Below are 24,151 nucleotides of genomic sequence, written 5' to 3'. Positions count from 1 at the left end.
CACTACAAACTACATTTCTTTTTGCATAAAAATGAGATTAATGCATATTTTTGCATTTTCCAAAATGTAAAAAAATTTGTTTATTCTAATTACATGCAAGCTACGCTTCTTGCATTCTAAATGAGATAAATATGTACTGGACATCGATTGCGTACACGCAATGTAACACCCTAGGGTCTTTAAAGGTATATTCAGACGAACTTGCATAAAGAAATGGACCAATCCAATTCTTTACGTACATGCTTATGCGCTTTTGCAAGTTTGGCTGGATATACTTTAATACACACGGTTCTCGATTGAGTACGTTACTCTCTCTATATGATTTATACACGGTTGCTACATGTATGTCGCGGCTTGTGCATGTGTGCGGTATTCCCTCCCCAAGCAGCTGATTACATTATTGTATGCGCTGATGATGTTAGATGATGTGCTGAAAGTGAGAGTAATAAAAACAACAGAGAAAAAATTTAGAAAATATAGTTGTTGAAACTAATTAAAAGTTTAAAATCTAAATAAACACTTAGTTAAATATGCCGAAAGTAGTATCAAGGAGCATTATATGTTCCGACACAAAAGATCAAGAAGAATACAGTGAGGAGAAACCATTGCACATTTATTATTGTTTATGTGGCCAGATGACACTAATTTTAGGTAAAGAGGTAAAAATATATATAAGAAAAACAAAGAATTAATCGTTGAATTGTGATTTTTAGACTGTGCAATTGAAAAGCTACCATTGAGAAAAAAGGATGGAGCAAGAGTAATCGATGGCAGCAAACATGCTCATAAAATGACTTCAGAGCGAGATGAAGTTATATTTCTAAAACGTCCAGAGGGAATCGAAAGACAACATAGACAAAAGTGCAAAAAGTAAAACAAATATTTTGGAAAAATAATTTGTGAGATTTATAGAACATTAAGTATTTAATATATAATATAACTTTATTTATGTTTGACAGATGTGGCTTATTGCTGTATTATAAGCATGATCCAGGAGCAAATATAGTATTTGTAGTAAAAGGATCAGTAATAAAAAGTTCTGGAGAGGGTCCTATGACGGATATTTATAATCAAGTAGCTATTGAGAAACCTAAAAAAATAATGGTTACAAAACATACCAAGAATATGGGAAAGTTTAGTTCGGTTACTGTATCTACAATTGATGAAGAAGAGGATGAAATTGAAGCAGTAAGTCAATTGTATTTTATTATATATTACATATCGTGTTTTATGTAGCAAGCAATTTAAAGTTTATACAAAGATAATTCTACAAGTTAAAATAATACAAAGTGATAACTGTGGTAAGATGAATATTAAGTCTCTTTAGTAATAAATAATAATCTTGTGCAACATTCAGAACTATAATACAATGTGTTTTATAGTACATGTGTGTAAACAATAATACAACACAAATTTGATCACAATCTTAATATTATTTTTATATTAATTTACTTAGAAAAGTGTAAAATAGTTAAATTTTAATAATATCTTCTTTTGCACATTTGTTAAACTATATACGAAGTAGTTAGATGTCAATGTTAGTTTTTCATTATTATTAAATATGTGTATATGTATATATATAAAAATTGCAATTTCAGAGGGAAGTTGCTGACTCATATGCAAACAATGCACGCATTATAGAGAAACAATTGGAGAGAAAGGGTATGAATAAACGAAAAACGTTACCATCCAATGAAACAGATTCAAAACGAGCAAGACCCAGAGGGACGTTATTGGATATTTGATTTTCTATCGAGAATTAATTGTAATTACATACATATATATACTTGACATGAATAAATAAATTTATTTGTACATTATCACAGACCAATTGATTCCAACACTTTTTTCAATGAGTTTTTCGAGAAATTTTTCACAAAGGAACACTAAGGGTTTAAAATTATATGAAAACATTTAACATTATATCGACATATTTATTAACATTACACAAAAGTAAATATTTAAAATATATAAATGACTAGATACAAATATTGCATAAAAATTTACATTTGCAAAATTAGATATAAGTTTAATAAATAAATACATTACGAACGATTCATTGATAAATAACTACGAGCGAAGAGGATGTAATTTTCCTGCTTACAATCGGAATTAGTTTATAAGATGGCAATGTCAATTAGTAATAATTAAACGTCTAGTGAAACTGATATTTGGAATATTATAAAATAATTCTGAATGATATGGCGCATTTACGTGGTAGAATGGAAGAGCTATCTAAATAAATTGCATAACTGGCCACGTTTTTTATCTATAGATTATAAGATGCTGCATGTGCAGTACTACGAGACTTTAATGCATACATGTAGTCAAGATTTTGCTCATTTAAAGACATAATCCATTCATAATCAATATACAATTATCATATTTCTTCACTTATATTCTAATTGTGCAATACACAGAATAATCCAAGAAAAATGTAACTTGATTACAAGTCTTTGTTCTGGAATAAATTGTTCTCTGAAAATTTAAAGAATATCTAATTATCTGATAATTGAGAAATATATGATTCTATATAGAGTCATACTTAAAAATTTTGAGAATCACAGAATTTAAATAAATTAGCTTGCAAGAGTTTGAAAGTTCAGAAGTTTGCGGATTCTGAGAAAAAAATTATGAATGACGAAATAAAAATTAATATTCTGCAAAAATGGAACGTGTATTATGAGAAGAACAAAGACTTGATACATTTTTTCCAGAGACCAACCTGTATATTTTATTTCACTGAGATTATGATCCGCGTTATCGTGTTGTTAGAAGAGCAGAAAATATCAAAGAAATCGTTTATCTAAAGTTTAAAAATTGTTTTGTCATTTAGAGATGACCGTCTTTTTAGCGTCATAAGAGAGTCATAGCACAGTTCCTATTTAACTAATAAATGCCGCTCGAGCGTGTTTTTCTTAACGATAATCTCTCAAGCTTCCTTAAATTAAAATTATATTTCTCTATTTTACACATAATACGATTCCTCAATTGGAATTATCACGTTCGCAATTGCCAGCGATAGTTCTTCGTCAAATAAAACTTATTAAGATACGCATACCTGACGCATTGTCGACGTAGCAAATCCAATAGAAATATAAATAAAATTATTCAAAATTAATAAATACAAATTATAAAATATCCATGATAAGATAATATATAGCAATAATAATATCTCAGATCATATCACATTTAAACGTATATAAAGTATATAAAGTAAACGTATATAAAGAAATGTTTTACTAAAGCAACATGAATAACAATATCAAACTTTTTTTATTCTAAATTTGTCGAGAGCAGTTTTCTCCTTTACAAAAACAATTGATTTCTGCAGTAAAAGTTGGAGACACTACACTCTGATACGAGCTGTATAGAGCAAAACAAGCAACAAAAATATAAATAAACAACTATTCTGATTTACAGAAAATTCTATATTGAGAAATAAAAATATTCTATATTTTATTATATTATTACATAATCAGATCAACTTTTGGTCAAATGTTTTGTAAATAATCATATATTTAATAACATTTCTAACAATGTTTCAATAAAATAAAAGAGATATCAACAATAGAATCTTTTCTAATGCTGATAAATATGTAATATCATGAATACATAAAAGGAAATATCACGTCGACAATGCGTATTCTTTCAATAAAATTATCCAGTCATCAAAAGTGCATTAAGTATTAATTTGTGATGATTTAATATCTACCTTCTTAAGTATCGTAGGTTCGTCTTTGAGGAATGTGCCAGATCTCGAACCTACCGTAGGTTGCTTCTGTGTCTCCCCATTATGGCACTTTTTAATCTTATCGTCGACCTTACCAATTCGCTTACCAGTGATCATCGACTTGTTTGACTTATTCGCAGCGCCGGATTTCGGGGAGGATTTCTTGCTGGGACTGTCGGAGCTCTGCGAGTTTTGCGTCTCCTTCCTCTCTCTTCTCATGTTGGGAGGACAATTTGTTTGCGCGACTTGTCGCATCCTGATGGGAGTTATTGTGCTCGTCGGTTTGCTGGAGATGTCCGGCGTTTTCGCAGCATCCAGTAAGCTTCTACGTAAACTCGGCGAACCTTGATACGTACTGCTGATAGCAGCAGCTCTACTGCGACTGGCAGCGGTGGAACTTTCCAATGATCGCAAAGGCCTCCTGGTAACTGTTAATGGACTCCTCTGCTGTGTTGGTGGCGAACTCTTTTTCGTCCTGCAATCCATTTATAAATTAATAAATATACAAATCAATAAATCCGACTACTTATATTTACTACCATAAAATATTTTAATACAAGAGAAGAAGATTTATACAATTTTTGTTACTAATGTCATAATTCGATATAATTATAAAAAGAAGCTTCCAGCAACATTTATATATATTAAGTATAGAAATTAATTTTTCTCGATTTTTGATGACTATTGCCACAAAACTGTCAATTAGAAAAGCTGTAATCGGTAATTGCTGTGTGTATTTACGCTTAATATGGTGTTTCTGAACACCATACAACTGGAATTTCCAAGTGTTCGGAAGAATATGCTCAAAAGATGGAAAGTGAATTACAAGAAGACAATATATATAATTCCATCTCACCTGTCATAAATCTGTGTTTTGTTCGTGGTTTTTGTTAAAATGGGCGATAGTTTGTTAGACGCATTGGACTTTGGGGTTGCCGTTATCTCCGTCATGAGACTATCAGTGGACATGGATGTATCCATTTTATTAGCCTTCTTTTTGGCAGTGACCGGCTTACTCTTGGTCTCCAAAGAATCGATCGATAAACCTATCTCAGCGTTCTTCCGTTTGAAAGAAGGCGATTCAGGCCTTGTGATACCGCAACTCTTGCTAGTCAAGTCCTTCTTATTGCCGGTTCGAGCTGCATTTGCCTCCGTTAAACTGTCCGATGACAGAGCTTTTATATCTTTTCTGACCGGTAACTTTATTTTGGACAGCGGCTTCTTATCTGTCGCGCGTTTCATCGCCGGGCTGGAAGTGCGCGATGAGTCAGACGAAGAAATCATGATCTTGCGCCGTTGTTGCACGTTAATCTTATCATGGTGCACGATGGACACACTCTCCTTTATAATAGGTTTGTTCCTTGGTTCCAAATATCTGGATTTTACCTGCAATTGTTCACACTAGCGACAACTTTATCAAATCAAAACTATTTATCCATAAACTTGTACTAGAATACCGTAATTCATAACTCATTCTTAAAAATTCATATATATCTATTCTTAAACATACTTCTATCTTATTGGGCCATGATTTCGGCCTGACAGTTTCAGATGTTGCTTGCTTATCTTCTTGCATTTTACGCTCCAGCGGATCTGTCTTTGGTTTACACAAAACTTTCTTCGGTTGCTTAGAGGATGATGATACCTGCTTTAAGGTTTTATCATTGTGCTCTGAAATCGCCATTTTAACGCGCTTCAGATCTAAACTGCGGTTCATCGTCGAATGATTAGGCGATGCACGAGATTCCTGTAAAATCAAATTTTATTAGAAAAGAAATGCTCCAGAGAAGATAATAATATATTACAAGCTACAAATTTTAATCTTAAAGTTACTTCAATTGTCAATGTAAGCTCAAAAATTTATACATATATATATATGCAAGCGCGTGCACATATTCTCATATAGAATATTGATTTGCGGATTATTGAAATTTTTTATTTCTTCTGACAAGTATTATGTAAGCTTCTTCATTTCTTTTTAAAGAAAGTGACACTTGCCTTCAAAAAGTTGGAATGTCTCGACAAATGCTTCGAACTCTCATGAGGCAAAATCACAAGGCAAGCTAGCTCTTGTATTCTTCTGCGAAGTTCCAAGTCCATTTTTAGCCATGTGGTGGTTCTTGCGGCACGCGCCGCGTCACGCACCAGACATTTTTCTATGCGGCCTTGAAGTTTGTGCAAGAAATCAATGAACAGTGGTCCCCACTTGCTTCTGCCTTGCAGATCATCTGTCTGCGACGTGAGCAGCATTTTATTCAACTTTGAATAACTTTTACACGCCTGTTCGAGTGATAACTGTTCGGCTGCCACTAGAAAGTTATCCTCTAAACGACTGATATTCCATGTTTGCTCGCGACCAAGTGATTGGAAATTCTCGTTTCCTAAAACGCTTGCAAAATTCTCCGATAGAAATTTTACTGAAGTCTCTAATAGATTGGATACCATCTGGAATACTGGTTCTGCCCATCGCACATTTGGCAAAATCGCTAACAATTTATCACAATCCATTATAGTTTGAAGTACATTGTCGATGGACTGCAGTTCCATGAAAAAAAAAATACAATTAACAAAACTATAGAAACTTATTCATTTGCGATAAAATTGAAACATTCTTGTAAATTTAATTTTTCAAAATTAAATAGATAAATCTAATAATCTAGAAAATGTAGAATTTAAATTATTATTAAAACATTATTATTAATATAATAACATCTTTTATTGTATACGTACCATATGCACTATATGCTGATGATAGCATTTTTCCATAAGTTCTCTCGGAAGAGTCGCAAATGCTTTGCAAGGCCATATTCGTACAAAGTGCTTTGTAATCCATCTAAGTGACTTTCGATACACTTCATCCAAACCGTACGCTGCGGCTAACGGCATGCACTCCAACACTCCAACGGCACATATTTGACAAGGCTAAAATGTAATAACGTCCAAAATAATTCAGAAAAAAGATGTAGAGCCATAAATCAAATAAATAAGATTAGAGATGTAACATTAATTTCAAACATCTGGTTTATTAATTCATTATTAACATGCAGATACTGCATTTGCTCTGAACGTTTAATAACATTTCAAAATATTATTCATAATGTGATTAATAATATACAAATATTAATCTAGGTGAAAAGTTTCGTCAACATCCGGCACATTGGTATTATTATTATTGTCACACAAGTGTTATCAAAACTATATTCTTTCAAACGTATATTTACCTTGTGAAACAAGTGACAATATTTAAGCTTAAGTGTGTATCCTATAACTTCTTTGAGACCTTCTAAACACAACATGTCAGCCAATGTCGCCAATTCAACGATGCTTATAGAATCAGGTATATTACTTTCTCCACTATAGATATGACATAATGCAAAATGAACTGCATTATAAGAATACCTAGAATAAAAATATCAACATATTTATAATGTTAAAATAAACATACTACAGTATTAGATTTATAATATAATGATTAAAGAAAAGAGTAATGAAATTTTTATTCGTTTTTTAGCTTACCCTGGTAGAGAAATAACATTGCCTGCACTCTCAATCCATCCGCCGCTTAACATTGCAGCAAAGTATTGGCAACGTGAACTCAATATACATTTATGTGCTCTTATATGCCGGCCGGCTACGTCTATCGTAACATCAGGATTAATTTCTTCCAGGAACATCCTTAACAAGTCCTCACCCAGTCTGTTGTATGGCTTCGCACCAATTATGCTCGACGTTTCAGTTTCCTCTGTGCTGCCTTCTATAATTAACAGTTTTTTAAGAAAATATATTTAATCATATTTAAATTAAATCTTAAATTTAATAAGGCCTAAATGTTCAAAAAGAATACTAAAATTAATAGCCTAGTAGGCTAAGTTTTTCATGCTGTACTTAATCATATTTAAAAATTTTGCAGCATTGTTATTTACATTATTGTCGTGATTTTTATATACAACTAAATATAGCATGAAAAAGTAGCAAATGATAAAAGTTTTAACATTGTGGGCTTTGTCTACACTCAATGTATTGCATTTTATCGTCGTTTATATTGAAAAAATACTTGCGAGTGCTTGATAAGCTCATTTCCCTTATATGCATATGCTATTATATGCATATGTAGTATAATGTAATTAATTAATTTTTTCAAATGTCATCACTTATATCAAATAAATTAGAAATTGACAAAATATATACAATATAATATTGAGAAAATTTCCTTCGAAAAATATGTAAAAAATTTCAATGTTAAAAGTCATGTAAACATGTTATGCTTGCAATTAGTGGTCAATAAGGTCAAGACATGTAATCTATTTTAAAAAGTAACATTTCAATACGTGTTTAAAAAAAAGTTTTTGCAGATTAGTCGCGTGTTGATCATTGAATGTAATTTAAAAAAATAAGATGTATTATATTTTTAGGTATTTAATGGTTTTCTATCACCAGAAAACGTCGCATAAGCAGTAAAAAAAAGAGATGAGAAAATTGGAAAAAATAAGAAGTCCTGAAAGAATTATGAAACTGCTTGAAAGATGGTAAAAAACCATCGAGAAAAATGATCAATATATTACTGGTTATATTACGATAAATTACTACGATAAAATTATATGTAAATATAAAATATTTTTGAATTTTTCCTACAAATAACTATGAATTTTTCTCAATATATGATATAAAAGCTCTTTTCCAAAATGTCAAAGAGTACGTACCCGCTCCGGAGCGTCCCATACTGCTTTGCATGCTACTGAGATCAGATTCGGAGATAATCCCCTCTCCTTCGCAATCAGCGGCGAAGTCCTCTAGCGGAGATTTCTGTTTGGCTGGAAGCGATGTGCTCATAACAGAGGCGAGCTTCCTGGATACTGGTCTCACCGGACCACTGCTCCTCATCGTTCCCTGTCCTAGCTTGCTCTCGATCCACGATGTTTCCGAAATACTACTGTTTATCCACGTGCTTCTGTCATCTCTTACGGGCAAGACGTCCGACGCATGATCGACAATCGGCGTTTTATCTAAATCCGATAAACGTACAAAGCTGGTGGAACTTGGTTGATCAGAGTCTAAATGCAGACTCTTTACATTACGACCGGACACCTTCCCGCCGTCTCTTTTCGACGAGCGGCAACCGTACATCTGTTCCGCATCATTGTACTCCGGTTCCTTTAACTCACACTCAATCTTCTTGATAGTTTCGCTGAGTGATTTACGAGTTTCCGATATCTTACTGCTGTTTCCTGCGGCAATTTTTTGCGATCTTTCGTTGACACCCGAAACTTGGCCGTTCAGCAAGTCGGTCAATTCATAATCGTCGTGGTTGTCGCTGTCAGGGGAAGGTCCGCTACCACTGCTGATGTCGAATGTCTCGCTTTTACGGGTTTGTCCTTCCGTGCTCTCTGTACACGTCTTTTCCCAAGCGGACGTTTCCGAGAATTCGTCCTCGTACGCTTTTGTCTCATTGGCTTCCAAGTTTTCTATCTGATCAGAGATCATTTCTTCATAATCGCAACGGTTTACGCTAGCGCGTAGTTCGGTTGCGATTATTTCCACGTGAGAATTCGGTGGAGTGTCTCTTACGTCAAACTCGAATACATCTTCGGATGACGTGTCCATATTGTTCGAGTTATTCTCACTTTTCTGTAGAATCTTGAAATTTTGATGATTGTAAGCCTCAGCTTTGGCCGTGTCGTTCAGCGAGTTCGCCCGCTCACTCGTCGAGCTCGTCGAGCTCGTTTTCGCCTGGGATCTTTTTGAGGTATCGCGATTATCCATCGACACACTATGCGCGCGCTTGTGCTCTTTTCTAAACATAAGTTCTTTTGCCACGGAACCGTTACTGCTGCTCGCTAGCTGTGTTTTATCTACGTTCCATGAGTGCCGTTTGAATGTCGGTCGCGAGGTAGACAGAGTTCGCCTTCTCACTATAGGAGAATCGGATTCTATGAACATGAAGACGCTAGGCTTTGTTTTCTCTTTTTTTTCTTCTTGCGGCAATTGATTATCTCCTGGGGCGCTGCTATTACTGGAAGCACTATCGTCCGTCTTAATATCCGTTAGTTTATTAGTTACCGTCGAAAAGCTTCGTCTATGCGTCGGAGCCGCGACATTTCTACCACCTTCGCATGTATCATTCAAGCCGATGAACATCGAGAAAATGTTCTTCTTCTCACCTTCGTTGCCAGTGTCACGCCTAACGCTCGTGTCTTGTCTCTCAGACGATTTGCCTTTAACACCATTACTCTCGTCCGAGATATCTACGTAAAATTCGCAATAAGACTTATCGTTGCTGTCGCGTTCCTTCTTTTCAACCGGACAATTGCGTTTGACGGGCTCATCGCTCATCTCCTTCAAATTAACGAAAAATCCTAAACTACCGTGTTTTTCATGATTGTTCGACCTTTGCAAAGGCTTGCGAGCGCATTCAGAAGTGGAAAAGCTTTGCGACATGCTTCGCGAGCTGCTTCGAGATTTAGATTCCTCATTATTGCAATCGCTCATGTCGACCACCCAGGCAGTCATGGACGAAGACATTCTCGGCTTCGGCTTGACCTCGGACTTACTCATCATTACCGAACCACCCGATACAATCGGTGTGGATTCCATTTTGCGTCGCATGTGAGGTGAGCTGATACTCTCCGTGGGTTTCAAGTAATCCGAGGTGCTAACACCACCGGAGATAATCGGAGTAGCCTCGTCGCGTTTGGTTCTCTTAACAGACTCCGTACGATTACCCTTCTCTAAAATCGAATCCAGAGTGACTGGCAAACTACTGCTGCAATGATTGGACGTTTCGTCCGAATCCGTGCCGTAATCCATGATAGTCTTGTCACTGGCACTTTTGATCACGGGATAAACGACACAAGATCTGCTGAGACTGCTTGGTAAACAGCTCTTTTGCGTTGGCGTTTGACTGATCTCACATTTGCAATTGTCCAACACATATGACGCCGGTTGCTGAGAATCACAACCGACCTGAACGTCAGGTGATATAAAGGTGATTGACGGTTCAGTAATCGGAGGAACTACAGAGGAATCAGAAAGTACATGGCGGATGGAGTCTCCGTCCACACGATGTCCCGAATATTGCGGAATAGAGCTTTGGAAAATAAGATTACCTTGCCGGCGCTCGTACTCTTGTCTTAAAACGGACAATTTCTCGTCGTTAGAATCCAGTTCGAACGTGTTTCTTCTTATAAGGGACGATCGTCTGTCCTCGTTAACACTCACGTCTTTGTCGTTTTCGTTTTTTCCCGTCTTGATATTAGGCGATGTATCCGTTTTCTCACTTCGCTCGTTGTTCAACTTTGTGTTGTTGTCGGGACACGGAGAAGGATGCGCGCTCTCTCCACTATCCGTCTCTTTGATCTCTACAGCTAATGATTCCTTAACTGTCGGCTTGCTCGTCTCCACTTTTTCTTCCGATGTGGAATCCACTCGTTTTACTTTACGCGATTCTGGAAATGGTTGTAGGTATTCGGTAAGCTTCAGTTCTCGCTCAAACTCCGCCACTCGTTCGTGGCCACCTTGCAAAGTCAGGGTCTTAAGCGGCGTAAACTTGTAAGTTTGATCTTCGGTGGTATTATTCGATTTGTTCGTCGTGCAGTCCGTATAATTTGAAGAAAACATCAAGTATGATAGCGGCGCACTAGTAGCATACTGATTTTGTGTTACATTCGTGGACATAATATCCACCTCATCATTCAATGTAGATGCATCGATGAAATAATAACCGCTGGTGGAGGAACTATCACGAGAACTAATGACATCAGCAGAACGAGAACGATCGAATTGCGTTTCGGTCGTTACATTTTCTGATTTTTCGCCATCAGGTTGTACTTCTTGTTCCAATTTACACTCCGTGGAAGTCTTCTCACATTCGCCGCTCGCTGAGGCAATAGGTTCGATATATTCAAAGGACCCATTTTCATCACTGCCGCATTCCGATTCATAGAATGGTTCATTCAGCATTCGACTTTCATACTGGAAGATCTCTTCGACGTTCAGTTTCGCTCCTTCAGCGTTCTGTGAAGTGTCTGCAGACTGATTTTTTATTTCCGAGGATGAACATGTTGTGCTATAATTATTCGACTCAGATTGGGTTGCGCTCTTCTCACGATATTCACTATTGAGTGATTCGCAATTGAGCGATTCTTCATCTAGTAAGAGTGTCTTATGCCCACATTTGTTGCGCACTCGCTCAGCGTGTATCCGATCTGAATCGTCATCAGTGGCAGAGGTGTACTCTGCTGCTTGCACTAATTCAAAGTCCGTGCTAGAGTTTTCAGATGTTGTATTCTCATGTGGACTTGTCGAACCTGTCTCTAGACCGGAATCAGCCATTTCTGATACAGCAGGACTTGTATCCGCTACAGCATACTCTTTCACCTCCTGCAGATGTTGATATGCTTTACAGATTAAAAATTGATTCTTGTTCCTAAAACACAAATTCTAATGTCAGAAAATTATTATATAACAATTTCAGAGAAAAATACTAATAAAATTTTCAAAATCTTAAGCACACCATATGTTGTGTTATAGTTTATAACATATTAATGTGTTGAAATTATTTAAAATAGAAAGTGTTGCTTATGAGAATCTATTACCTCAGAATAGTGTCTTGTAATTGGCTGATACTGTTGACAATAGTGCGATGTTCTTTCGCACCCTTCTGTTCCTTGAATCCATCGCTCAGAGAAGATTCAGATTTTGCAAAAGAGTCAAGGCAATTATAGCACAGCTTTTGGTGCGTCTTGTTTAAATTTCCATTTTGCTTGCTGTCGTTTCTGCCTCCAGCCATGAGGCATGTTTACTATTTCATACTTGTTTATCTTCAAATAACAAATCTACCTTCAATACAATATATATATTATATATATATATATATATATATATATATATATGAATAATACATCTGATTCTGTAAATAAAACTAAAGCCACAATTGAAATTAAAGATAGATTTCCTGATTTTAATATTTTTTTCTTTTTTCTCAGACAACTGCCAAAATCAAAATATTAAAAAAATAGCAAGTTAATGCAATGTAATTCTTGCCAAGTTTCTTACAGCATTGCAAAAATATAGTAACGGTTGTCGAATATCAAGGACACATTAAAATCACACTTGATAGTCACACTAGCACAATTTTACTGCGGCAATTTTTGCTTTAAAGCACGAATTTTCCCCGCGCGAATAATTTATTGATCGCTCATATATGTTACGTACCTCACATATTTCGATCCGCCGGCACGTCGATTCGCATTGTTCGTCATCATTGAGATTAACTATTTATTTTAATTACTTCGTGCATTACAGCGAGCCTTACATTTGCATCAGTGCATTACGAAGATTGCGGCAAAGCGAAGTGTTTCGTCAACTTGTGCGCGTCCTAAAAACGTAAATTTTCGCAAATACAATTGCACGACCATGTCGATCACTCGGAGACAACTCGAACCACTCATGGCCACTGTTACTGTAGTATACGTAGTAACGCAACTGCTTAATTTCATCGACTAAAACGCCACATGGCTACATAGAAGCAGTAATGGAAGCTTGCATTGTGTTCAAGAGATGTCCAACACAAGAGACTAATAAAAAAACGTGCTTTCTAGGGAAAATCTTCATACCTAAAATACAAATATACCAATTTCATGTCTCTTCCCTTGAACAGCGCATCTAGATATCCGTGCACCATGACTGTGTGGATCCATATCTGTCAGTCATCCATCAGTTTGACAGATCCAAATGTCAAATGTGATGCAAATATTTTGTAAATGCATAACAAACTTTGAGATCGTGATACACGCAATTTTAAATAAAAATAAAATAACAATATATATGCCAACTCAATCTGGAGATAATTTAAAATAATTTAACTTAGAGAAAAACGTACGGATATGTACGACTTTTTATTTCTTCGATTTATAATATACAATCTGATTTATTCTCAAAACTGGGATTTTTTTTTTAATGGGAGATCGGCGTTATCGATCCAATCGGTGGGTCCTGCCATTTAAATTCCTGTTGGTAGGTAAAGTACACTACCCAGTAACAAATATTAAGTAAACCAAAAGATGCGGGAAAAACTATTCGTGCTACTCTATCTATGTAAGACACGCTATTGATGGGTCTCAATATACGATCGCCGCATTTTCGATAGCTACTGGTTGCTTCTCGTTGCCGACGACGTCTGCAATTTAAATATTAATTATTAAAAAAAAAAGTACAATTTATATTTTAATAAATAATTATATCTGTTTACACACGCGCTTGCACACACACCATACTCATAAAAGTATCATATGGCAAATTTTATGATTAGTTCGAAATAAGTATAATAAAAATAAATAGAAAAAGAACTATTAATTAGAACCTTAAATTGAAGCATAGAACGTAAGGAAGGATACTGCATCTTTTATAATAAAATGTTTTAGAAAATTTATTTTTTATTAATGCATCTATACCTGAAAGCATCATCTCCTGCCAAGCAATAGAGAAACTGGCGCCATATCGGTAAAATAAGCTCCGTTTGTGTTTGTCTTTCCATCGTCGACGGCTTCGATGAAACGGCGACCATTATAGAACGACAGGAATCTCTTTCGTATGTGATCCCATCCTGCAAAAAAAACTTGCATTTGTATCTGTATTAAGAAACACTGCTATTAAAATAACATTTACGAAATAATTTCAAATGTCAAAGATACAAAAAATACAATAAAAGAGAATTTAAACATTATTAAATCAATCTCTAATATCAAGAATAAAAAATTTTAATAAATTTCTATACATTAATTTTAAAATTTTTTAAAGTATTTCTCACACTTTTAAAAAGTGTATTTAACTTTGAATAGCTTTTTTCGTCATGAATGCAGTTTTTATTGGTGATATATAGAACTAACACAGTATAGCGCGGATATGAGAGAACCACGTCTTCTGGTGCTTGTGTCAACGGTTTCCGGATGAACTGGACTACAAGACATCATGCGAAATGTATCCTCAAATTCTTCACTCGCGACATCCTGCCATTCTTCAATTTCTTCATCGTCCAACATAATCTCACCGCTACCGACCTAAAAATTTATGAAAATTGAGCCAGTGATATATGAGCTTAAATTTAACGTTTCTCTCTTTTCCATGGATATTTAAAATTATGCCGAGAGAATAGAGATCTTTAGAAAATTGGCTGTAAAGATAACATAAAGAATCGTATAAAAAAACATATTTTATTCACAAAAACTTATAAAAAACTTTAAACTGTTTTCCAAAAAGAAAATCTTATCTATTTACGCATCTTCTCCTAAGAACCTCTTACAGAACATCTTAAGAATCTTCTCCTAAGTTCCTCCTACAAGAAAAGCAAGTAAAATATCGCAAAATCGTCACCTTCGTAAAGTAGTGAACACCAGCAAACTCTAAGAGGGTGGCGATGCAGTAACCGAAACTCATCAAGAGAAACCAATCCAAAGCAGTGGCGTATCTAACTTTCGGTAAATCCGTTCTGGAATCGAGGCTTATCGTTGATAATGTTAAGACGGTAGTAATACCTGGAAAATTTATGATACAATGTTATCAAGGGTCGAGTTTTCCATTACCGTATTTGCTGTAAGCACAACGTTTATGAAATGTTCAAAACCTGTAAGTAAAAAAGTTATAAAAGATTGTGGGGAAGTGTGAAATAATGCGAAAAGTATAATTGAAAATAATGACCATCAAATATTTAGAAATATTTGAGAAATAATGATCATTATATAATGCTAATCAAATATTTGAGTTGTCACATTAAATCTCTTTCAAATATTTTCTTTTATTGAAAAAAAATTGTAAAAAGTTTCAAGATTTATGTATAGTAGGCTACATTCGAATTAATTAATATCACTTTGACAATTTTCAACTTTTGTTGAATATATAAAAGTAATTTCGAACTCGATAACATTAAAATGTTAGAAGTGTTAGTAAATAAAAAGGATTTAAAGGATAAAAAATTTACTATGATGAATTGATTTTTTTGGGATTGCGTACCTAAACCCACTCGATCGCTTGTTGCCTCGCGATGAATCCAGAAGGATACCCAACTCAGTACAACTATTAAAACGCACGGCACATAAACCTATCAATGTAATAAAATTTTTTTACCTTTTTACTTTATTGCACTATGTAGAACTGCTTCATTTTGTTTGAGGATTTGCAGTGAACATCATTATATTTACACGTATGCTTACCTGTATGAGAAAATATCCGGTATGCCGTTGCAAATTGAAAGATACTTGCAATACCGAAAACTCGCCTTCGCGACGCACAAACGTGAGATTTCTATACGGCGAACCCATTAAATCGAATTGCGAAAGCGTCATTCCAGGAATGAAATTCACTGATGAACCTTCCTGCCACTCGTAAATCAATTGTCTCGATGTATATCCATCTAATACAAATTTAAAAAATGTTTTAACAAAATATTTCAAAGATATATTCATATTTATTTCTCACATCCATTCGTTATGAATATCTAATAAGTGAAAAATTATTTTTTTCTTTCTTTGTTATCTGAGTATTGATAACGCTAATCTTAAATCTCTTTTGCATTTTGAATTAAAACAAAGTTTGGTCACAGGTGGGCTTATAATAATAAATCCCGATATTACGTCGCATCATGGGCTTTGATACCAGTTGTGCTTACGTCAGAAGGTCGGAAGAATCACCAAGTACCGTAAAGCCGAAACGGAACATGAAGGAATATCGAATTTATTGCGATCGTAACTGAGCAGGAGCAATTGCGAACGCTCGCCAAAGGATAATACCGCGGGATAAATGTTACACACGTGAGGAATAATACAATGTAGCGTACGACAGGATCATACAGATGAAGTGTTATTTCTTCTGATATTATTATTATCATGTTTCTATCAGGGTAAGTTTTAATTGGTTTATAAAACGCAACAATGCTATTCTTTCGAATAATTTGCAAATTAAAATACAAGAAAAGATAAATTGTGATTTATTATTGATTAAATTAGAAAACGGTTTATATCATATCTCGTGGGAAGAAGAGTGTATTATAATTATAAAATAATAAATAATAAAACGTAAAACTATGAGAATAAAAGATATAAATCTATATAATTTCTTTTCTCGCTGAATAAAATTATAGAATAAAACTGTCAGTTAGCTTTGATTTTATAATTGTAATTTCATTTTCTCAAAAATTGATTCTTTCATTACGACTATCGTCTTCCCAAAATATGATATACATATAATATATTATGTCGTCATTTAAGAAGGATAAATACATACAGCTTCCCATTATCAACGGGCAAAATTGCCGATCCATAGGAAAATTTCTCAGTTCCATAGGACACTTGGCCTTGATAGTGAGCCTGCATACACAAAAATAAATTCTAATGTGCAATTTTTAATTATTATTTCATCATATTATAAATAAAAAGCTGAACAATGTTAATATCTAAGAATTTACATCATTAATTCTATTTTCTAATGTTATATTGTTATTTTTATCGTACTTTTTTTGTATAGATTTGCTTTGTTAACAAGAAGTTAAATCTATTAGAGCTAAGTTTTAAACTAAATTCTCTATTTATTTATCGCAAACGTGCATCCATGCATTTCATAAAAATTGACAAATTTGGATTCGGTTTGTTATATGATGCGTAAATTTACGCGCGAACAAACCTCATAGAGTACAATATATCGCCATCCTGCGAGATCCTTAGCAATTTGTTCGGCACGGTGATCGTATGTACATAACTGTGTTTGCCATTGTAGAAATAGGTATCGGGACGCCAAATTCTTTCAACCATTTTGATGCTGAGGCTGAGGGACTTGATTGGGCCCAAGAAACTTAAACGCGAATCGCGCCATGATTGTCGAAAATAGCAGTCCATCGAATAATCCTGGCAAAAAAAAAGTTTTAAACGAAACTGCATTAAATTTGATTTCAAACGAAGAAACCGTATTTTGCTATTAGCAATAATAGATATAACAATAAATAACCCGATTAAAGAATATTACTATAATTATTTTAAATAATTAAACTTTTACACACTAAATAAATATATAACGTAAACATTGAATCTTTCAAATTTGAATTTATTAACTTTGAATTAAAAGTGTACTACGTAAAATTGACCACAAAAGAAGAATACTAAATTAATGAAAATCTAACAAACAATTGCTTTATTTGACAATTACATAATAATTAAAAGTACTTTATGTAATGACGAAAGTAAAAAAGAAATAGATTAAATTTATTAATGCGTTTTCCCTACTTAAAGGTTTCGAATCTCACCATATCGAGCTCAGACACTGGACCCATACTTCTAATTAGAATATTGGTTTTTACCACTGTAGGCACGCCTAAACAAGTGCAAGATAATTAATATCAAAACTTTGTGAGCATGATTTATGAAATGTCCAGTCCAATATTCCGCAAAGTTCAGGATATATAGCTTTATAGAATAAAAAAGGCACTGGTGGTGATCGTTGATGATGATCAGATTAATTCAAATAATTAATTAGGATATAATAATATATGTAACTTTTTAAGTATAGAACTAAAATTTTTACCACTAATCTGGCATTGCAGTCTGTATGCTAATCAGTGATTACAATACTTAATACAGTACATTATCTTACCTTTACCGTGCGTGGGCAGCTGGCTGTTTTCGTAGTTCATCAACAAATTTTCGAGAACCATAGTAATGTTCTTTGAGACAATGTCGTTCATAATAGCCCTGGGCGTTCTATTGCCTATCGTCGACACCAATGATCCTGATGACAACGCGAAACCGGATGTCGCTCTGATTTCGAATGCATAATGATATTTGCATATAGTAAGCGGCACGAGGATGAAGCTGTAAATATAATACACAAGTGTATTCATTAATCCATCGGCAATCATATATTATTCTGTGTTTCTGCAGAGAATTAGAGGGTATCGCGCAAAATACATAGGGCGCTTGAAATACGCGGAATATATCTATATCAGACGTCGCTCGCATTGTTCCGCAAAATTAACGCATGACAAATTTCTCATTAAATCTAAATTTCATCTTTCATTACAAAAATTGAATTTAAAATAACTTCAATTTAAGAGCAATCGCTTGTAACAGAACGTTTTTTAACAACAAAAATCTTGCTAAATAAAGAAGTCGTATATTCACGCTCCATTAAATTATATTAATCAGAAATTAGTTAAAGTAGTAAAATGATTTGATGATTGAATTCTGACTGATTATATATAAAATAAGTTGTTATTAGTTCAAGTTGTTGATATAACTATTAATTGCAGCGATATTACAATTAAATTAAAAATAATTTAATATGCAAATAAATGGAAATATAATATATTAATACATAGAAGTGAAAAACAAGATACAATTTTTTTAATAATTAAGATTAATTAATCAAGACAAGATAATTTAAACAGCTGAATTGGAAAGATCATAACGCAATTATGTTAAAAATTGTAAGCAAAACAAGATATACTTTACTTGAACGCAGGGTCGATGTCTTTCAAATTAACTATGATCATAAATGAGTCCTAAATGTCGATTCATTAAGTATTTAATGGACGTGAGTGCGCTTCATGAATATGTGGATGGGATTGATCATCATAGTTACTCGATTCAGCTACAAAATTGATAATCTGTCCTTTCAAGAGAAACGCATTTCAAGCCATATCAACTCGTATTTTAAGCCTAAAGAGAACCAGTTAATACCATCAATAGATTCTGAGTTTCAACTTTTTACAATGCCTTCGTTGTAACGAACAATTCCTCCGCATAATTAATAAAGTGTAATATTCTTTAACAAAATTTTCATTTAAATTAATTTTTTTAATTTAATACGTATGACATACAACTAATGATTAATTGTAAGTATAGCATATGTATGTATATTCTCATTCGTATCTCCAACATTTATTTCTGTTCATTTTTATCCTGAATTTTTATCTATTTATACCCTGAAATTTCTTTTTAGATAATACTTGTATTTATTGCATTTAATCAATAAAAAAATTGCTCTGTAGAATGTATTGTGTAATTGTAAACCATAGAAAGCGTAAATTCTATATTTATTTATTTTTTCACGTTCAGAAGAATCGACAATGAAAAATGCGTACAATATGCAAAACTTTTCTCCTTAAACGATATGTAATGTAACTTGATAACAATATTAATATTACAAAAATATTACAATTATCTAGAGCACGCTGCGCTCTCTCTCTCTTCCCCCCTCTCTCTCTCTCTCTCTCTCCCTCTCTCTCTCTCTCACAGCTTTTGTGTGTTGACATTCTCTGTCGTCCTTCCGACATAGTCACCACGAAATAGCATCGTCCACGTGCCAGAACTTTGTTCACGTCAGATTAGCCGCTACCGATAAACCGCAACTCGCAGCACACGCGAGAAGACATACGTCGAAGTGCAGAATCTTGATGCTTGCGTGGTACCTTCTTAAATATAAATTATACGTGCATTTTGTAAACAATGTGCCAAATCGTCTGGGTACTATGATATAATTTTAAGTGAATATAAGTGAAAAATATTGTAACCGCACACTCAAGTATGCTAGGCACAGAAACGCTATAAAAATGCTTGGATGTGAATATTTTCTATTGTAGAGCTTGATATCATATTCAGAGTGAGCATTGAAGATTCTGGACTGAATATATTCTAGGTCGAATTCGACATACAAAAGAAATGAAATTTAGATTGCGACGTTTTGAAAATCGCGCAACACAGTAATGTCATATCCGTTTTAATTTTTATCGCGGGAGCTGAAACGCGATAATGTCATAAAGTCGCAAAAGGGATGAATGACGAGTATCATCGGGAAACCGGTTTAAGGCATAAAGTGAGGCTGAGATTAGGGCGGGAAAGAAAAGTAGAAGAGTGCCTCTTGTCATTTGCTGATTCAGGAGTATCCACGATGCACGAGGGCTCGTCACTGTTTCAAGAGAACGTTGCACTCTGTGCACAATCACAATCGGGTGAGATTGTATGCGCATTTTGCATCTAAAATGATTTTCGAGCTCGCCCTCAAGCGAACCTTACAAAGTACCGAATGAAATGATGAAATACAGATCGCGTATTGTTTGCCAAGCCGCGCGCGCGCGCGCGCGCGCGCGAATCGTCCTTGTAAAACATGATAAAGAATCTTAATAACATAAAATATCATGAAATACAAGAACAATTATGAATTAAGAAATCAGTAGTCAAATCAAAAAGCTGTATTAACTTAATTACAAGAAGTATCTATCTACATTTGTATTTTGTATGTCACATTAAATACGGAGAACACTCTAAATTGTTGTTGTACCTCTTTGTTAGTTCCGTTAAAAAGTAGGCTCTAATTTAATTGTCTTTCCGATAAGTAATTTTATCCGACACAGTTATTCACCGAAACTTTTTGTTATTTATTATATTATTATAATATAATATTATTAATTATTGCAATATCAATATTTAAATAACTAACAATGGAAAATTTTGCGATATTTTATGACAGGATGCAATTTTAGATGCTCGATACTTGACACATATATTTGCACTAATATAACAACTCGCTGCGCGATTAAATTTGAAGGGTAATTACTATACATCTTCTGTTAAAGCTGCCTCGAAATCTGTTCGTGAAATATTCAGAAGCTTCTACAAGTTGCGCGATCTACGCGTATACCTGTAATTGCTTAAGATACACCTTTGAGTTTCATGCGTCAGAAGCGCGGTGACTTTGATACACGGCGATTAAAATTTTCATTATTTCAAGAAGATTTATGCAAAGTGTTTGTGAATACGGAGTATAAAACGATGAAGAATCAGAGAGCGATCTGAATAATATTTAATTGGCTACACAGTTTTCAAAAATAGAATATTGTTTAAAAGCGATTTTATCGTAATATTTAAACTTTTAAAATAAAACAATTTTAATTAAATCAGATAATTATACATAATATTTTGATATAGAAAAAACAGAATAATAATAAAAATAACAATTTAATCACAATGTAATTATAATTATATCAATGTACAATCTAGTTGCTTTATTTATCTGCATTTAATCGTATAATTATTTATATTATTAAATAATCTCTTTATATATAATTACAAATTGTATAACTATTGTAAAAATACGCGAAGAAGACAAAGCAGCTATTACGAAAGAAAATGTATTTGAAGAAACATCCTAGCTTGACACACACACACACACGGCTAGAATTTCACATGAATATATAATTTCATTCGTATTATTAAATAAGTAAATAATTATAAATGTTAAATAATAACATGCTGTGATTAAAACGCGCATTTTTTACAAAAATAATATTTGTTACAGTAATGCGTTAATAATTACTTTACTTACAGCAACAATTTTTTTGATGTCATCTTTGACGTTGACTCACGTTTTGTTAAAATTTCAAGAGCACGTTTCTTCTCGTTAATGATACCGATGTACTTTGACGTTAATGATACCGATGTATTTTGACACTCACCACGAAGTGCAACGAGCCATTGCGGTGGCCGCGTGGATCTTCCTGACGCGAACCCCCCTAAGACGCGGGGAGTCACAAGCGTCGCGACGCGCAAGCCCCGAAATCACGCCGACCGTATATTCACATTTAATTCTTTAACGTCTTGCTTATTTATAGCGATCGCGCGACCAACTCGTTATTTGCATATTTCGAATTTTAATTAAAAGTATGTAAGCTTCTTGAGTTTGAGATTTATAACATGTTATATCTCGTTAATTATACGAGACAATTTAAAGATCCGTAATAGATATAAAGTTTATATATGCATAGTCCTTCATCGAAATTAAAATTTAATATTAAGAAAAGTGTACAAGAGAAGATCTTTATTATATCAAATTATATCTTTATTATATTATATCAAAATTGCAAGCCATCAAAAAAATTTTAATTCAAAAGCGATTAAAAGTAAATATAATTTTATAACTTGTAAACTTTTGACGATTACATAAACATAACAAAATTTTGTATTTTATTTAATTTTAAAATTCAAATTTGGATATTCCAAATTAGTGTTCTAAGTTAGAAAAATATATCAAAGCGTTATTTTTAGTCGATGATCAAATAAGCACAACAAACTTTATATTTTATTTAATTTTAAATTCAAATTTTGATAATCTTTTAAATTAAGAAAATACATCAAAGCTCACTTTCTAATTTAACTTACTAAAACATTCAAAGTGAGATGTCAGAAAGGAACTAATCGCATCTGACATGGTGTAGATTGCATCTGCAATCAACGAGACTTGATATTTCGTCATCTTTCGTCAAATCCTATTAAACGCCGAGCAGCTACCAAATTTAAACATGTTAATTAGCAAGTTTCCAAGCGTGTTTCTGATCGTGTCATGTTTCAGTTAAACTGTACTTCATCTAAGGGAGTTGCTTTTGTTTACACTCGAGTATAATATATATATATAAAAGAATACGGAGCAACGAGATTTCGGAGTAAAGTTATGAGTCTTATAGACACATAATTGAAATAATCCAAACAGTCATTAAGAAAAGGCATTGAAAAAAATAAATCTTTTTTTTAATTTATCTGAATATATTAATAATTGCACTATTCATAATTTACCAAAGCTTTTAATAATGTACAATTTCTTCAGCAATGCATCCATATTTATTAAAAATTAATTCGTTCTTTAAGTTTTCAGTTTTGTAGAGATTGAATTCTGCAGAAGCAATTCTTTTGATTTGGAATCAGCCATTGCAAAGATATGTCGTGATTCCTCGCTTGCGTTTCCTCGCGGACATTTCAAAATCGATCAAAACGCGTCTTCGAGCGACGCCGAGTGTTAAAATGATTTCCGATTAGCGTCGACATTGTCGACAAGAAAATTCTTATCGTCTTTCGGAGGTACGTGAATCTATATTGCCAGTAGAAGCTGCTTATTGATTGTACATTTAGCCGTTATTACACTGCTACGCTTCGTATACAAGGCGTGATTTGCAACGATACGCTGTGCAATAAAGTACTAAATGCAAAATAATGTTAAAGCAAGCAGCTAACGTACATTATATTTAACAGTTAATACAAATGTTACATTTTCCATTTAATTTTAAGCAAATTAGTGAATAATAAAGATAAAGTTTAAGATTAAAATGTTTGCTATAAATAATGTTTCTTTTTTCATGAAAATTTTCAAATTTTCAGAGACTTTAATAACACATTTAGCTTTAATACACATAACAGTCGCAAATCACTCTGTACACTTCTGCGGAATGTTCCAAATCTCGACAGTTCACTTATCGAATAAACTTTGTCGCAGTAAAGTGTGTGATACGATGCGGAAGTGAATCTTCATTAATGCTTAGCTGAGCGCTCATTAATTTGATCCTATCTCCGCGCCCGCCTCTTTTATACTCTTCTTAAGAGTTATGTTTAAAAA

At 33.7% G+C, this 24,151-nt stretch overlaps 3 protein-coding genes across 13 annotated transcripts in view; 1 reads left to right on the top strand and 2 right to left on the bottom strand.

The window, feature by feature from the left end:
• Window positions 1-325: 325 nt before the first annotated feature.
• LOC105667793 (STING ER exit protein) lies at window positions 326-1,820 on the top strand. The gene is made up of 4 exons (XM_012359825.2): window positions 326-651; window positions 714-870; window positions 960-1,188; window positions 1,599-1,820. The coding sequence occupies exons 1-4, from the start codon at window positions 531-533 to the stop codon at window positions 1,743-1,745; spliced, it is 654 nt and encodes a 217-aa protein (XP_012215248.1). The 5' UTR covers window positions 326-530; the 3' UTR covers window positions 1,746-1,820.
• A 93-nt stretch (window positions 1,821-1,913) lies between these two features.
• LOC105667800 (serine-rich adhesin for platelets) lies at window positions 1,914-13,234 on the bottom strand. Of its 4 annotated transcripts, none has more exons than XM_067353413.1 (10): window positions 12,944-13,234; window positions 12,325-12,568; window positions 8,434-12,155; window positions 7,250-7,487; window positions 6,955-7,132; window positions 6,464-6,655; window positions 5,732-6,268; window positions 5,244-5,480; window positions 4,590-5,134; window positions 1,914-4,208 (listed from the first exon to the last, which is right to left on the bottom strand). In XM_067353413.1, exons 2-10 carry the CDS (start codon window positions 12,516-12,518, stop codon window positions 3,683-3,685), a joined length of 6,369 nt encoding a protein of 2,122 aa, XP_067209514.1. In that variant the 5' UTR covers window positions 12,519-12,568; window positions 12,944-13,234; the 3' UTR covers window positions 1,914-3,682. The 4 variants fall into 4 exon arrangements, with proteins under 4 accessions (XP_067209514.1, XP_067209515.1, XP_067209513.1 ...); XM_067353414.1 differs by having other exon boundaries at window positions 12,325-12,564; XM_067353412.1 differs by having other exon boundaries at window positions 12,325-12,549.
• Window positions 13,235-13,607: 373 nt separating this feature from the next.
• Window positions 13,608-24,151, bottom strand: part of LOC105667715 (gamma-aminobutyric acid receptor alpha-like) — a 93,673-nt gene continuing 83,129 nt past the window's right edge. For 6 of the 8 annotated variants that reach the window (XM_012359680.2, XM_067353422.1, XM_067353423.1 and 3 more), the window contains 10 exons: window positions 18,365-18,582; window positions 18,018-18,085; window positions 17,402-17,622; window positions 17,006-17,088; window positions 15,937-16,136; window positions 15,737-15,824; window positions 15,101-15,261; window positions 14,617-14,787; window positions 14,182-14,333; window positions 13,608-13,907 (listed from right to left, as the gene is read on the bottom strand). In XM_012359680.2, the coding sequence (XP_012215103.1) occupies window positions 13,685-13,907; window positions 14,182-14,333; window positions 14,617-14,787; window positions 15,101-15,261; window positions 15,737-15,824; window positions 15,937-16,136; window positions 17,006-17,088; window positions 17,402-17,622; window positions 18,018-18,085; window positions 18,365-18,455 (1,458 nt within the window). In that variant the 5' untranslated portion in view covers window positions 18,456-18,582 and the 3' untranslated portion in view covers window positions 13,608-13,684. Of the gene's footprint in view, window positions 13,908-14,181; window positions 14,334-14,616; window positions 14,788-15,100; window positions 15,262-15,736; window positions 15,825-15,936; window positions 16,137-17,005; window positions 17,089-17,401; window positions 17,623-18,017; window positions 18,086-18,364; window positions 18,583-22,093; window positions 22,399-24,151 lie in introns of those variants that run through there. The other 2 variants (XM_067353421.1, XM_067353427.1) reach the window with 2 other exon arrangements.

Source organism: Linepithema humile, chromosome 4 (assembly GCF_040581485.1).
Source record: "Linepithema humile isolate Giens D197 chromosome 4, Lhum_UNIL_v1.0, whole genome shotgun sequence".
Lineage (NCBI taxonomy): Eukaryota > Metazoa > Arthropoda > Insecta > Hymenoptera > Formicidae > Linepithema > Linepithema humile.
This window is presented reverse-complemented; position numbering and strand designations above follow the sequence as displayed.

Coding starts and splice junctions, on each gene's coding strand:
- LOC105667793 (XM_012359825.2), top strand. CDS start 531: ATGCCGAAAGTAGTATCAAGGAGCATTATATGTTCCGACACAAAAGAT. Junction 652..713: donor CCAGATGACACTAATTTTAG/GTAAAGAGGTAA, acceptor TGTGATTTTTAG/ACTGTGCAATTGAAAAGCTA. Junction 1,189..1,598: donor AAGAGGATGAAATTGAAGCA/GTAAGTCAATTG, acceptor TTGCAATTTCAG/AGGGAAGTTGCTGACTCATA.
- LOC105667800 (XM_067353413.1), bottom strand. CDS start 12,518: ATGGCTGGAGGCAGAAACGACAGCAAGCAAAATGGAAATTTAAACAAG. Junction 12,156..12,324: donor TTACAAGACACTATTCTGAG/GTAATAGATTCT, acceptor TTTGTGTTTTAG/GAACAAGAATCAATTTTTAA. Junction 5,135..5,243: donor CATGGCCCAATAAGATAGAA/GTATGTTTAAGA, acceptor AGTTGTCGCTAG/TGTGAACAATTGCAGGTAAA.